Genomic DNA, 14,293 nt, shown 5'->3' with positions numbered 1-14,293 from the left:
ATTTTACTTTCCAAGATACTAAATCCCATATGCTTTACAAAATGCAGAATCAGTGAAATGTTAGGGGAAAAAACTGTATTAATTTTAGTTAGAACTTTCTTCCCTCACACAAAAAGACATTTTCTCGTCCCATTTCCAGATGTTCAAAAACAGGCCAGTGGTTTTACCCAATATGAAGTCATTCTTTGAGAAGCCCCTGAAACATGTATGCTTTCAAAATAGCTAAAATTAAGTAAAGTTTGCACATAAAAAGGCGAAAACCCCAAAACAAAAGCACCAGCAGAAGCAAATAACACCTCCAAATTCGGGCACAAAAAAAAGGAAAAAAGGAAAAGAGGATCATTCTCACAATTGAAGGATGAATCATGTATTGCTAGTGTTACTACTAACTATGGCAAAACAAAAAAATTAATGCTTTTCACTATGGCATGCACCAAATCTATCTTTTTCCATGAACACATGAAGCTATTCACAGGATAACCAAGGCCTCAACTTCAGAATAAGTTGAAAACCAAGCAATATCACCATGCGTCCCATTTATTGATAAAGTCATTCCACATTGCTGCTGTAATGGAATCTCTCAAGGCAGAGGCACTTTGTTCTTGTATTTGAAAAGCCAATTGTGGATCAGGCTGGTCATCTAAATCAGACGATTCTTCTACTGATGTTCCTTCAATGTCTTTAAACAACCAATCACTCCTTTCCTCACGCCGGATGTGATTGTGAATAACACATGCAGCTATAACAATGTCCCTTTGTGTGTTAAAAGCATATTGAGGGGCAAGTTTCAGAATTGGAAATCTCGTTTTCAGCACCTCAATAGATTTCTGAATGGCATTTCTGAGTGATGCATGCCGGTGGTTAAATAACTCCTTTGCACTTCTAGGTAATAGATTAGCACCCCGATATTCATGAAGATGACATCGAATTCCTGGAAATGGAGCAATAAATCCATCCATATTAACATAACCTGTATCAACAAGATAATATTTCCCTGCAACAGACAATTCGTCCACAAAATATCAACCACTTGTTTGAGTCTGTAAAAAAGAAAATGAATTAAAGTGAAGACAGAGTATTATGTTTTAACAATTATGAACAACCTTCAGGAATTGGAGGGAAGTTCTGATCGGGATCATCTAGGACAGCTCTCAAAACCCGTGAATCTGAAGCTGAGCCTTCCCAACCAGGGTATACAAATATAAATTGGAGATCAAATGTGCAAGCGGCCAACACATTTTGTGTCAAAATACCCTTCTTATTACGAAAACGTGATTGATCCTTGGCTGGCACATGAGCAGGGATTCGCATGCTATCGATCACACCAATGCAATCCTGAAATAACAAAGTCAGGTCAATAAGTCCATGAAAACGGAACAAGAACGAAGGGGGATTAGAGGCTAACCTCAAAATATGGGTAGAATCTATTACTTTCAAGGATCTGGAGAGGAGTGCTGACTGGAGGAAGTTGAAGGAACTCGCGGGATAACGACTTAATTGCCCTCAATACATTATTAAAATGCCTACTTATTGTTTCACCAGAGTGCTGATAACGCTCTTGTATAACCCTGTTACGTTCGTTGTGGCCAACAATGTTCAAGAAAATTGCCAATTGCTCCTCTATCATAACGCCAGGTGTGTCACGTAGCATGCCTCTTTGTCGAAGGATGCTACATAGCTTGTGAAAAACATGTTTATCCATCCTTAACATTTCCCGACACACATCATCATTGGCACTGAGTAGTTCGCTCAAGAAGCCAGACCCTTTAGGAGTTGAACTACGAGAAGGCTGCCTAGTTATACAATTATAATAGTGATAACCAGCAGCAGCAGCAACTAATTCCATTTCATCCAATTGTATGTCGACATCATCCATGCTTGGTGATCTCCGGAACGAATTTCAAAAAGTATTAACAGAAAGTCCTACATGGAGTCACATTTCATCAATTGATTTGTGAAATAATGGATCAGATCAATTTTTTTAAGTTGTCGAGTGCTTCACACAACCAAAATGAAATTAAAACCATTATAAACCAAATGTGTGTGAAACAGTCATCAATAATGAATTAAAACTAAATTTGCAGTCAAAATCAAAGAAAATCTTCTGTGTAGAAGCCAAGAACTTATAGAAAAGCATCAAGGCCCTTAAATTTCACCAATTAGCTGCACTTGAGGAAGTGTTAGGTTTGGCCCCTGCAACCATGCCAAACATTCTCACAAGATGAAAGTTTCTCTAGCACTTGGATTCTCAATTATATCCAACATACAAAATAGACATCTTGATCAACACCTTTCATCCCATCTAATACTTTTACACATTTGCTCATAGCTTGACGCAACTTCATAGGTTTCAACATGAATCACCATTAATAGGCTTTTGCGGTTTTGCCTTCACTTACATTCATAATAAATACTGTGTGTGAAGAAAGCAAGTTTTTTGGAGGATGCTCAACGAGGTTGGATTAAAGGAAAATAATTTCAAGAAAGAAACAGAAACGGACAAGGTTCGCTTGATAATGTAGCTTCCCTCTCTTCCAGTATTTGACAGCAAAATAGCAGCAACATGAGGTCCTTTTCCCTTGCATAACCACCTTTGAAATGACAAAGAGCTTTGTGGGTTCCTTACATTTCTTTTTATGAACTCACATACATTATCTTTTCATTTTCAAAAAAAAAAAAAAAGTATTTCTTTTTATGAACTCAAAAGCTATGTTGCTCGGACTCGGGTGCGGATCTAAAGTTCGGATTCTTCAATCACAAAAATTTTATGATTCGGGGGCGGATTCAAGTAAGGCTACGGGTGTTGGGATTGCCACTGAATATATATATTACAACATGTTAAGTAAATACTTCGATCAATTAAAGTTATTGATCTAAAACTAATTAAATTTAGTTCTTTATAAACACCTAAGATTTTATTCATAACATATCTTGTGTAATAGCAAAGCGTTCTCATACTTTATATATATATAAACCCAAAGATGAAACCAAATACCCAATCAATGTAATACTTCTTGGTCAAATATGTAGTCAAAGCATCCAAGGTAAGCTGACCAAATCTGGTGGATCCTACACCCACACCCAAATCGTGTTGGATTGACATGGGTGCGACAGAGATTTTGAAGAGTCCGAGCAACATAGCTAAAGTACAGACGGAAAGGTTGGGTGAGGTCTAAAGCTTACTGAATTCTTTTACCAGAAAGAATGCGATATACTAACCACAATAGAGCCTTCTAAAAACAAAACACTAACCAGAACAGAGGAGTATCAAATCTATAGCTTAATTTAGGTACAGGTCTCTATGGTTTTACTTTTTCTTCCCTTTTCCATAACAAAATCAAGAATCAACTCTGGGTACGATAGACTCCAAAAAGCTCTGGAAGAAAATAAAAGGCTTCCGCCAACTAAGAAGTCACACTAAAACAACATTAGACATAGCCTCATGCATCCGATGGTAACATTTTACAGAAAACGGCATTCAAAGATAATTAAATACACTGAATATTAATCGACAAACAATGTCCATAGTTTTTTTTTTTTTTTTTTTGCAGAAACAGAACACCGAAAAACCCTCCCTTATTTTCAAATACAACTACACCTTAGCCTCAAACTATGTTGCTCGGACTCTCCGAAAGTGTCGCCGGTTGTGTGTCGGATCCTCCAAAGCAGTATATTCTTGGAGGATCCGACATGGGTGCGGCATCAATTTTTGGAGAGTCCGTGCAACATAGGCCTCAAACAAGTCGGGGTTGGCTATGTGAATCCTCACTATGTTCCTCCATATAAAAATAAAATAAAATCTCCCTCATTTTCAATTTTTATTTTTCTGGTTTTCAAATTTGTTGTTTTATCTCCCAAGAAACCCAATTTGCATTCCTATTTCCTGTTCCACATTTCATTGCCCTAAAAAGTGATATAAGCACCTAGCATAAACAACATAACAGATGGGAACCAAACATACAACAAAAAGTAAATTAAAACAATTCTATTTCAATAGGATCCCCAAAAACACAGAAAGATATATAAAACAAAACCAAAAAAAAAACAAGAATTGGGGCGAATGTAGCTTCGAATTAGACATAATACATAAAATTAGAGTGTAACAAGTGGCATATGTATTATAAGCAAATTGAAGAACGAATCAAGAAAATAGTAAAACGAAAGGAGAAATAAAGAGAAAAGGCTCTTCAATTACCTGAGAAGAAGATGGTAATGGTCGAATGGAGAATCGAAATGTGTAAAGTAGAAGTAAAGAAGCAACCTTTATATGAGAGCAAAACAAAGTGTGTTTGGGGTTTTAGAAGGACAAGAAGAGGGAATTCAAGGGTTTAAGGTGAGGACCATAGGACACAAGTACAAATTATTTGGAGAAAAAGCCCAAAAAGGATCGTTTATCTTTTTGGGGTTTACTTTAAATGGGAAAAATATTTATTTAATGTGGCCTCTTCACCTCTCTCTATATATATATATATTGTTTTTTTGTCATATTTTTTCTTCTTTGGATCTCTATGCTTCTATTCTCTTTTCTCGTCTTCTTTTTCTTTTCTTCTATGACCTTATGTAGATTTTGAACACCCTTGACCACTAAACTACACTTTTGGATTGTGTTAAAGGTGTTCAAAACTTAATATATAGAGATAAAAAACAGATTTTGCCTTATATATATAGTGTAATTTTCCGGCGAAGCGCCCCCTAAATCCGCCCCTGCCGCCAGCCATTGAAAGCCATCAAAAAGCTTCAAAGTTTTGATTTTAAATTCAAATATCTTTAAATTAGGGTGTTGTTGCAAACGATCAAGAATATTTTTGGAGTTTATATCTCAGTTTTGAGGGTGTTTGGTAAAGATTATTGTTGATTTTGGATGAATTTTCAAATTGAAACTCGAAGATAAAATAATATATTAAAATTGTATTACAGTTGTATGAAATTTGTTCTGTGAATCCTCGATTGAGTTCTTCAGTTTATCGACCCGCTATTTGATTATGTCGCTCTCGTAAGGGGGCTGATATTTCTCTTGTTCCAAAGCACCTATCTTTTGTTTCAGTGATTTGATAATGTTTAGTTGTTTATATACGTTGCTTTTCATCCCAAAGCTTGATCTTGGGGAAATAGAAATATATATTATAGTTGTACTTTTTCTATAATGAAATTTGTAAATAACTGGTAAATTTTCTGTATACTGTGTGAATAGCTATATGAAATTTGTATTGAAGTTATAAATACTCTAATTTACATAAAGCTGCATATATATTAAGGGGATCGGGGAGATCGACGAGGATGTCACACACTGCATAGGGGTGGGGTGGATGAAGTGGAGGTTAGTGACGGGAGTCCTGTGTGACAAGAAAGTGTCACCGTTACTAAAAGGTAAGTTTTATAGAGCAGTGGTTAGGCCTGCCATGTTGTATGGGACCGAGTGTTGGCCGGTTAAGAACTCACACATCCAGAAGATGAAAGTAGTAGAGATGAGGATGTTGAGGTGGATGTGCGAGCATACAAGGATGGATAAGATTAGGAATGAAGATATTCGAGAGAAGGTGGATGTGACCCCCATAGAGGACAAGATGCAGGAAGCAAGACTCAGATGGTTCGGGCACATTCAGAGGAGGAGCACTGATGCACCGGTGAGAAGGTGTGAGCGACTGGCTGTGGTGGGCACGAGGAGAGGTAGAGGGAGACCTAAGAAATATTGGGGAGAGGTGATCAGGCAGGACATAGCGCGACTTAGGATTACTGAGGACATGGCCCTTGACAGGTAACTGTGGTGGTCGAGCATTAAGGTTGTAGGTTAGGGGAAAGTTGTGGATAATTCTACAGTGCACTAGAGTGAGATGCTACTGATCAACTACTGATGTAGGGTTTATCTGTTAGATATTAGTATACCTTCCATCTTTTTCGTATTTCCTATATTTCTTATATTGCTGCTATTTTGTTATTTATGTTATGTTATGTATTTTATGTTATTTTATTATGAGCTATTGATAGTACTAATATATCGTCTCTCGTTGCTTTCTTGAGCCGAGGGTCTCCTGGAAACAGCCTCTCTGCCCCTCGGGGTAGGGTAAGGTCTACGTACATATTACCCTCCCCAGACCCCACTTGTGGGATTATACTGGGTGGTTGTTGTTGTTGTTGTTGCATATATATTAAATTTGTATTAAAATTATATTATAGTTGTATGAAAATTACATTTAAGTCGTGTGTTTTTGTATTTGTATTAAAACAGTATGACTATTGTATGGAATTGTAAATAAGTTGTAAATAATTCTATATATTATATAATTCGTTGTATAATTATTATTTTTAAGATGTATGATATTATAGATGTATTAACAACAACAACAACAACAACAACTCAGTAAAATTCTACTAGTACGGTCTAGGGAGGGTAGTGTGTACGCAGAACTTACCCCTACCCCGAAGGGTAGAGAGGCTGTTTCCGAAAGACCCTCGGCTCAAGAGGACAAAAAGACAAAAAAAGACAATATCAGTATCACCACAGAAATCATAGGAAAAATAGAAACAACATGAAATCCAGAAGAAAGATGTTAGGCAAAAGCGATAGCTAGTACATCAGTCCGGCACTTTTGTCATAAGAAATTTTATATTATTAGACTTTTGTCAGTTGTTGAATTTATATAAAATTGGTACAATTTGGCAGCTTGATAACCAAAATCAATTGTACCAAATTTATATGAAATTGTAAGTTGTTATCAAATTTGCTATTTACGAAGATCATTGCCAATTTCAACACCCTCAATTACCTCTGCCTCGCTATTGTTGCCATGAATGAAGAAAAATAAGCTATTTTGCTAGAAGAAGAGGGAGAGAGGATATGAGAGATGCTAGTAGAAGAAGAAGGAGAGATGAAAGCAGAATAAGGAGGGAGAAAGGAGATGAGAGAAAATAAAAGGAAAGGGAGCAACTGAATCCCTTAATTAACACACTAATATGAATTATATATAAATTATGGAAAAAAATACAGTTATAGTCGATAGATTTGAAACTTTAGATAACTTTGATAAATAAGTTTGAATTAAGATGTAGGAACGAAAAAAACCCTTTACAAAAGTATTAGTAACACTTTTGATATATACTCAGGGAGATCATGGAAAATGTTTAACATGCTTCTAATATTGTTCATTCCTTATTTAGAAAAGACTAGTTTTAGTGTTCGTGCGTTGCGCGTGTTCCCCATCTTAACGAGTAATTTTTTAAGAAATTACATATTATTTTTAAAATTATGTTTGAGTTATAAAATAAGGTGTAAGCTTCTGAAATTGATGAATATTGATCCTATATAGCTAACTCAAAAAAGGAAAAAAAAAATTGTTCGTGAAAGTCCTCAAACATTATTCAATATATTCAACTTAGAGTATGTTCTAATTTTATTATTTTATTCGTTCAATTTCACAAGTTATCATATTTCCTTCTTAGTTTTAGTAAAAAAACACACACATAGGCGTTGATGATTTAAAATCTAAGAGTTTTTCTGAAATAGATAGATTTTTATTACGATTCTTAAAGATTTATCAAATAACATAAATTAAACAATCGAATTATATGTCTTCTCAGTTTATCTCTCTTCAAAGGCTTCAATGTTACCCACCTAGTAAGGTTTTAGTTGTTGAAATAATAAAAAATATTATGGTTTGAATATATTTGTAAAAATATGCGCGAGCAAAGAAACATTACTAAAACATGAATTTAATAGTGCCAACAAATTACTATAAAAAAGTTAAAAAAAATCATTAAGAGTGTGTATACGTATTAATTTAGATATATTTTAAATATAATTTATTTTAGAGTCCTAAATATTTGGACTTCCTGCATATTTCAAACAAGAAAATAGTTACGCAAAATTTTAATTGATTTTAATTTTAAATATTATTAAAATTTATTTTTATTCAATATAAAAATTATTTTTAAAGAATAAAAATTTGATCAACATTTCGTGTAGAGGTTTCATGCTTTTATAATATAAATTTAGGCTTGTACGATTTATTATAATTAAATATGGTATCAAATAATCATTTTGGGTGCCTAATTGAACATGTATTAATTTCTTTGTATGACTAAAATGACTTCTTTTTTAAATGCATATTTAATTATTTTATGTTGAAATAATTTTAATTTAGACGTTATTGTATTAATAATTTTAACTTAATATGTGATTTTATGCCCCCATATTTTAATTTTTTAATCAGAAATCAATTGAAGTCATCATCGTTCTCATCCTGATTTTATAAGTATTGCACAAAGGATATATTTTTATTAGTAGAATTTATATAAGATAAAATATTTATTGATTTTAAATTTCACTTCTTACCCATTTTAATAAGGAAAGATATAATCAAAATCTTACATTGATTTTAAAGTCCTAAATGGTAGGAAACTAACTTAAGCTACAAACATGTCCATTGTAAAAACTAATTTTAAAGAGTAAAAAAAACGAATAACATTTCGCTAATGATCTGCGTATTTTTAATATAGAGTATAAATAGATACAATCGAAGTTCCTCTCCAAATTAAATTAGAAGCCCTAAATCAAAAGTAATAACCTAATTGTTCAACAATTCTTTTGTAACTGCATTCTAAATTGATCTCTTAAGCTTCACATTTTTTTTTTTATCTTCCTTTGTTGCTATACTGGGTATGTTGTTTTTGTTGTTATTGTTGTTGGTGCTGCTAGTCCAATAAACATAGCCCTGAAAATGAGGCAATTGATCCATATTTGGGTGGCCATCGTGAGGGGCGGAGATGCGGGTTCGGCCGAACCCAATAACTTTTGTTCAAACCATGCATTTGTCTTAAGAAATCTATTGAATATGTACAGTTTATTAATTTAGAATCCAGTAACTTAAAAAGGTTACAATTCAGAATCCATAAGGTTCAAATTCTAGCTCCGCCTCTGCCACCATGGGTTTAAACTTTGCCATGAATAAAAAAGTTTATATTTAAGTAAGAAAAATAGAAGCACGGACTCATCATATGTGAAATTTCGAACTGATATTCGAAAATTTCTCAATTATAAGAAAAAGAAAAATAATTGCAAACTTATTTTTGGTTAATTTTGAATGTAGCATGCCAAAGTTGACTTTCCAAGTTGGCACAAACAATATTTATGACCCTATGGCCTGTGGGAACTGTTGTGTTCTTTTCCGAGCCACACGTAAAAGAAAAAATTGGAGTATACAAAAAATTTAAAAAGAAAAAAAAAACAAAAGGAAATTGTGGCAGTTGAGTTATTCTTGACCTTGTTTGGTTTTTCTCCGTTTGGTTATCCAACTCCAAGGGAATATAATAAAATATCAACACCCAAAAAAGAATACAAATCTTCTTCGTCATTCCTCTTCTCATCTTTCAAATTCTCTTTGTTCTCGCCGGTCGCCGGAGATTCAATCGGAAAATTTTTCAAGACGTTTATGGATTGCAGAAGCAAATCCCTTTCAGCATCGCCGTCCGCCGCCAACAATCAATCTTTGCTTCTTACGATTCTGCAGTTTTCATCTCAGCTCTCTAAACCTTCATTCACTCCTTTTACCCCTTGGATACGATACCTTCCGTTCAGTTTCTCCTGATTTCTCTATCTCTAAAGGTATATTGACTATCTTACCCTTGATTCCTGCTTACTGTTCAAACTATTAGCTAAAGGTTGGATTTTTACTGCTTTTTTAAATGAACAAAAAGAGTGTGAGGCTGTTTCTGAATGGTGCAAAGGTTAATTGTATCGTTCTCCTAAATTTGCGCTAAAGGTAGAATTTTTACTGCTTTATAGAACTGCAGAATGTATATTGACTATTTTACCCATGATTCCTGTTTACTCTTTCAAATTTAGAATAATAGTATATTGAAACAGGATGTAAGTTAATTGTAGTTCTCCCAAGTTTGAGCTAAAAGTTGGACTTTTACTGCTTTATCCAAAGAAAGAAAAGAGTTGGATTTTACTGCTTTATCAGAAGAAGAAAAAAAACACGAGTAAAGGTTGGATTTGTACTGCTTCTCAATGATGCAAAGGTTTTGAAGTTGTTAAAATTGTAAACTTAACTGAAGGTGATTATTATAGGACATTAACAAGAATATATGCTAATTGTTGTTTTCCTAAATTTTAGCTAAAGGTTGGATTTTTGCTGCTTCTGAAAGCTGCAAAGGTTCTGAAAATGTAGAAAGTAAATGTTTTTCAAGGTGATTATTGTAGGAGATAAGCTTTGTAAAGATGATTGGTTTTAACTTTTATGTATGTAAGTGCAATGGTAAATACTGTACTGCTTTAAATCGAATTTTCGTCCTTCAAGTATGGTTGTAGAACTTATTTGAGAACCAACATAAAAAGAGTCTTAATTGGATTAAAGTACTAAAATTAATTTACATAAATAAGCTGATCAAAAGGTCGTAAGAGAAAGGCCTCGTGGTTAAGGCATGGGAGTAACAACCTAGAGATGTCAAGTTCGAATCCTAGTTAAAACACTTGGTGAACCCACCTATTCTAACCTTGGTAGACAAGATTACACAAGCAGCCTATGCTTGTGGGTTGGACTGGATGTACAACAACAACAACAATGATCCAGTAAAATCCCACAAATGGGGTCTGGGGAGGGCAGTGTGTATGCAGTCCTTACCCCTACCCCGAAGAAGTAGAGAGGTTGTTTCCGAAAGACCCTCGGCTCAAGAAGACGGAAAAGACGAGAAGAGAAGGGAAGGGACAATGTATGGTGAATTAATCGAGGTGGTCATAAGCTAGCCATGACACCATAGATATTAAAAAGGAAAAAAATGTAGACTGATCTAAAGTGGAGAGCTTATGATGGTTGGTAGTCTAGAATAAATTTGGACCTGTCAAAGTTGAACATTGTTTTTTAACCGCCCTTATATGCATGTGTTACATTTCTAGTTCTATAATTCTAGCTTTTGTATGTAATATAAGTTCAAAATTTTGTTGCAGTTTAAACTCTTTCAGGGAAGCTATCATATTTTCCAAAACCTGGAGCCTAAATTTGAACTTGAATTAAAGAGACACTATCTGAGTTACAGCCAAGAAGAGGAGGTGGTGTGGCACTTTAAATGATTTAAGTGCTTTCTATGTGCAACTAAAGATGGCTGCTTCTACAAGTGTGACAAGTCCTCTACATAGGAAGATGTCTGGGAGGAGAGCTAAGACTTCTGGTTGGGCTGCATTTGACCATAACGAGAGACGGAAGCAACAAGGTCTTGAGCCAGAGCCTGAAACAGAACCCTTCCCGCTCTTATCCGTTCCTACCACTTCCTTAAGTGGTCCATCTCAAGGCATCGGAAAGAATAGTGGAGCAGTGCTAGAGAAACCTTTTTCATCCCTGCTGCGACCATCTGTAAGTTTTCCATCCTTAATGGCTACTGAAGGGTCTGATGCTAATCAAATACAAGTTGGCACTTCTCATCTCCACCATGGTGATGGTTTTATCAAAGAAAGAGGTTTTCTTGAGGTGTGTCAAAAGCTTAAGGAGCTCCACCCCTGGGCTGATGACACCTTGATTGCAGATGTCATGGCTGGTGTAAATGATTTCAAGACGGCCTTAACATTGTTGGAAGCAATGATATCTCCTGATCATACATACGTTGCGCATGAAAACAGAAAAACCAAGGGATTTGATATTGACAATTTTTTAACTCCAAAACAAGCAAATACTCCCTGCGTGCAAAAGTTTAAAGAAGGAGAGACAGATATTAAAGGTGTGAAGTCTAATAATGAGGCGTCTCTCGCAAATAATAGTAACTTTGCTGCTAATAAAGGTGTGTCATTGACCGACAGCGTGAATCTGGATGACTTGAGTCATGTGTTCGTTAAGTGTCTTCAGAGCAGCAGTCAAGAACTAATAAACAACTTTGTTTCTAATGAGAACAAACTTCATTTTGATGGAGCAGCAGGGAGTCTGGGGTTTATACCAGTTGAGCCTGAGTGGGAAGAGGATGATATTTACTCAATCCATCGGAAGGACGCGATGAAAATGACGAGGTTAATTTTACTTGCACTTGTGTATGGGCAATTTCCTTTAGAATGATAATATGATTAAACGACCATTTCTTGCTTCCCTTTTTTAATTTCATTTAAGATTGCCAGGATGGTTAATAATGAAGATAAGGATAAAGTATACCAGCAGGTGATCAAGCATTGGCTGGGTTTTGTTCATGCCAGTAACTTGATTGAAAAAACGAAACCATTAAGATTTTAGCCAAATGTGTTAAACTGTGATGCTTTGTTTTTCTTTCACAAAAAAAACTTTGATTCTTGTTACTGAAAGTCTGAACCATGCACCAATTTGAAGTTTTGAAAAAGAAATAAGACAACATTCGTGAGAGGAAAAAGAATTTAACACCCTTTTCATCTATCCTCTCCTTTCTTTTACCTATCTCCAGTATTAACACCTTTCTCGAAGTAAATATAGAAGCAAGTGGAAAGACGGGATGCAGACAATTTACAGCTAAAACACAATGATAGGGCACAATCTAGATATCCCACTATTTAAATACCAAAGATTTCGATCATCTATTGATACAGATACTTAGCGGGGAATATATTTAAAATTCTACAGGTGCAGCCGTAGTCCTATTTATCAGGGAGCTAAGACCGGTAGCTTGAGTTTGTGTTTCATGAAATCTTTTATATTACATACGTGTGAGACTGTGGTAGTTGGTGAATCTTTCTTTTGTTAGTGATATTTCTCTACTTGAGGTGATACTCTCTCTAAGATCCTGTGAGCCAAAGATGTCTTCTCAAACCTCGGCCTGGTTTGTTGTCAAATAAAGAATTATTCATATGTGGCCTATTTGGAGATGGCATACTTAAGTATGAAATATTGGGAGAATTTTAGTGGCCAAACAACTTCAATAGCAAATATCGTCTTTGAACAAACTAAGTTATGCAACATAATATGATGAAACAAACCATCTTCGTTCTTTGTTATATTTTCATTGCAACCGTAATTTTTGTAAGTTACATGCTTTTGAACACGTTAAGCTCTTATCCTGGTTATTATTAGATAAATTCTGAGATCCTCTCTTCTTCTATAAACAGGTCAGCGGCTCGAAACTCTAAGGCTGCCAGTGACGCCTATCTCAGAGGTGACCACTTATCTGCCCAACATTTTTCTCTAAAAGCCCAAGAAGAGTGGGTTGTCGCTAAAAGGCTAAATGCCCAGGCAGCAAAGGAAATTCTGAGTGTCCGCAACTGTAAGAATGATGAATGGACATTCGACTTGCATGGTCTTCATGCAACAGAGGCAGTTGAAGCTTTACAAGAACATTTGCAAAAGATTGAATCTCAGGTGAATTGTGCTGCCCATATGAATCAAGTGAACTTGAAGTCCAGCTTTGGAGCTGCTGTATCTGTTGAAACTTCAGATCGTATTGATGTGGATAATGAGAGCAAAGGGTCCCTGATGAATAAGCAGCGACCAGCTTTCTTGGAGGTCATAACAGGTATTTTCCTCTTGAAAAGTGTTGCTCAAGGATATGATACATCTTATAAGTAGAGATGTATTCACCAGATACATGTTCTTCAATGTGGTTGTAGTTATAAGTTGCGTGTTTGAACCTGTTTTTACTTCTATCTGGATGACTGTCACTTCACCACTCACTCTATATCTTTAGCTCTAGGCATTCTGTTGCTATCTGGAAGTATTGTGAGAATGGTGTGTTTTCTAAAAATGTTGTGCATTAGTTGCTTTTACTAGGAAGATTGAGTAGCCTGCTGTGACTTGCTAAGCTTGATACGTGATGAATCACTGTCATGGAGCTCAATTTATACATGTTATCAGGTCATAGCATCATGTACATAAATGAGTTTGTAATCCTTCCCTTAATAAAGCATACTTGTTATGTTGGTCATTCTTCCCAGTGTGGCAAAACTTCTCATGGATCGTCATTTGTTTTTAACTTTATTTATTGGAGCATCTTTTGTTACTAGTTTAACTGATTTACAAGCATAAGGTCGTCTGAAGTGTTGCTGTATACAATTAAACAGGTAAAGGAACTCATAGCCGGGGACATGCTGCCCTTCCATTGGCCATAAGAAGCTTTCTCATGGAGAACGGGTATTATTCTCTTCCTTTTAGACATACAGGTCTTCCAAGTGCTCTAGTTTGTGCGCTTCTAATTTTCTAAGTCAATATTTAGCAAATGTTCACTTTACCCAGTCAAAACTAAATGAAGCATGAATATTATGTTCTGCAGATATCGTTATGAGGAGACAAGGCCGGGGGTGATCAGAGTTAGACCCAAGTTCCGACCACAATAAATTAAGCTTATGGCTCCCCCCCCC

General features: G+C 35.3%; 2 protein-coding genes across 2 annotated transcripts; one reads left to right on the top strand and one right to left on the bottom strand.

Moving 5' to 3' along the window:
- Window positions 1-259: 259 nt before the first annotated feature.
- On the bottom strand, window positions 260-4,407 carry LOC109241137. The gene is made up of 4 exons (XM_019407860.1): window positions 4,196-4,407; window positions 1,406-1,923; window positions 1,104-1,335; window positions 260-994 (listed from the first exon to the last, which is right to left on the bottom strand). Exons 2-4 carry the CDS (start codon window positions 1,874-1,876, stop codon window positions 522-524), a joined length of 1,176 nt encoding a protein of 391 aa, XP_019263405.1. The 5' UTR covers window positions 1,877-1,923; window positions 4,196-4,407; the 3' UTR covers window positions 260-521.
- Window positions 4,408-9,151: 4,744 nt separating this feature from the next.
- LOC109241136 lies at window positions 9,152-14,293 on the top strand. The gene is made up of 5 exons (XM_019407859.1): window positions 9,152-9,598; window positions 10,943-11,989; window positions 13,049-13,452; window positions 13,997-14,066; window positions 14,206-14,293. The coding sequence occupies exons 2-5, from the start codon at window positions 11,094-11,096 to the stop codon at window positions 14,267-14,269; spliced, it is 1,434 nt and encodes a 477-aa protein (XP_019263404.1). The 5' UTR covers window positions 9,152-9,598; window positions 10,943-11,093; the 3' UTR covers window positions 14,270-14,293.

The sequence above is a fragment of the Nicotiana attenuata genome, unplaced genomic scaffold (assembly GCF_001879085.1).
Source record: "Nicotiana attenuata strain UT unplaced genomic scaffold, NIATTr2, whole genome shotgun sequence".
In the NCBI taxonomy this organism is placed as follows: Eukaryota; Viridiplantae; Streptophyta; class Magnoliopsida; order Solanales; family Solanaceae; genus Nicotiana; species Nicotiana attenuata.
Note: the sequence above shows the minus strand (reverse complement) of the source record. Positions and strands in the feature narration are given on the sequence as shown.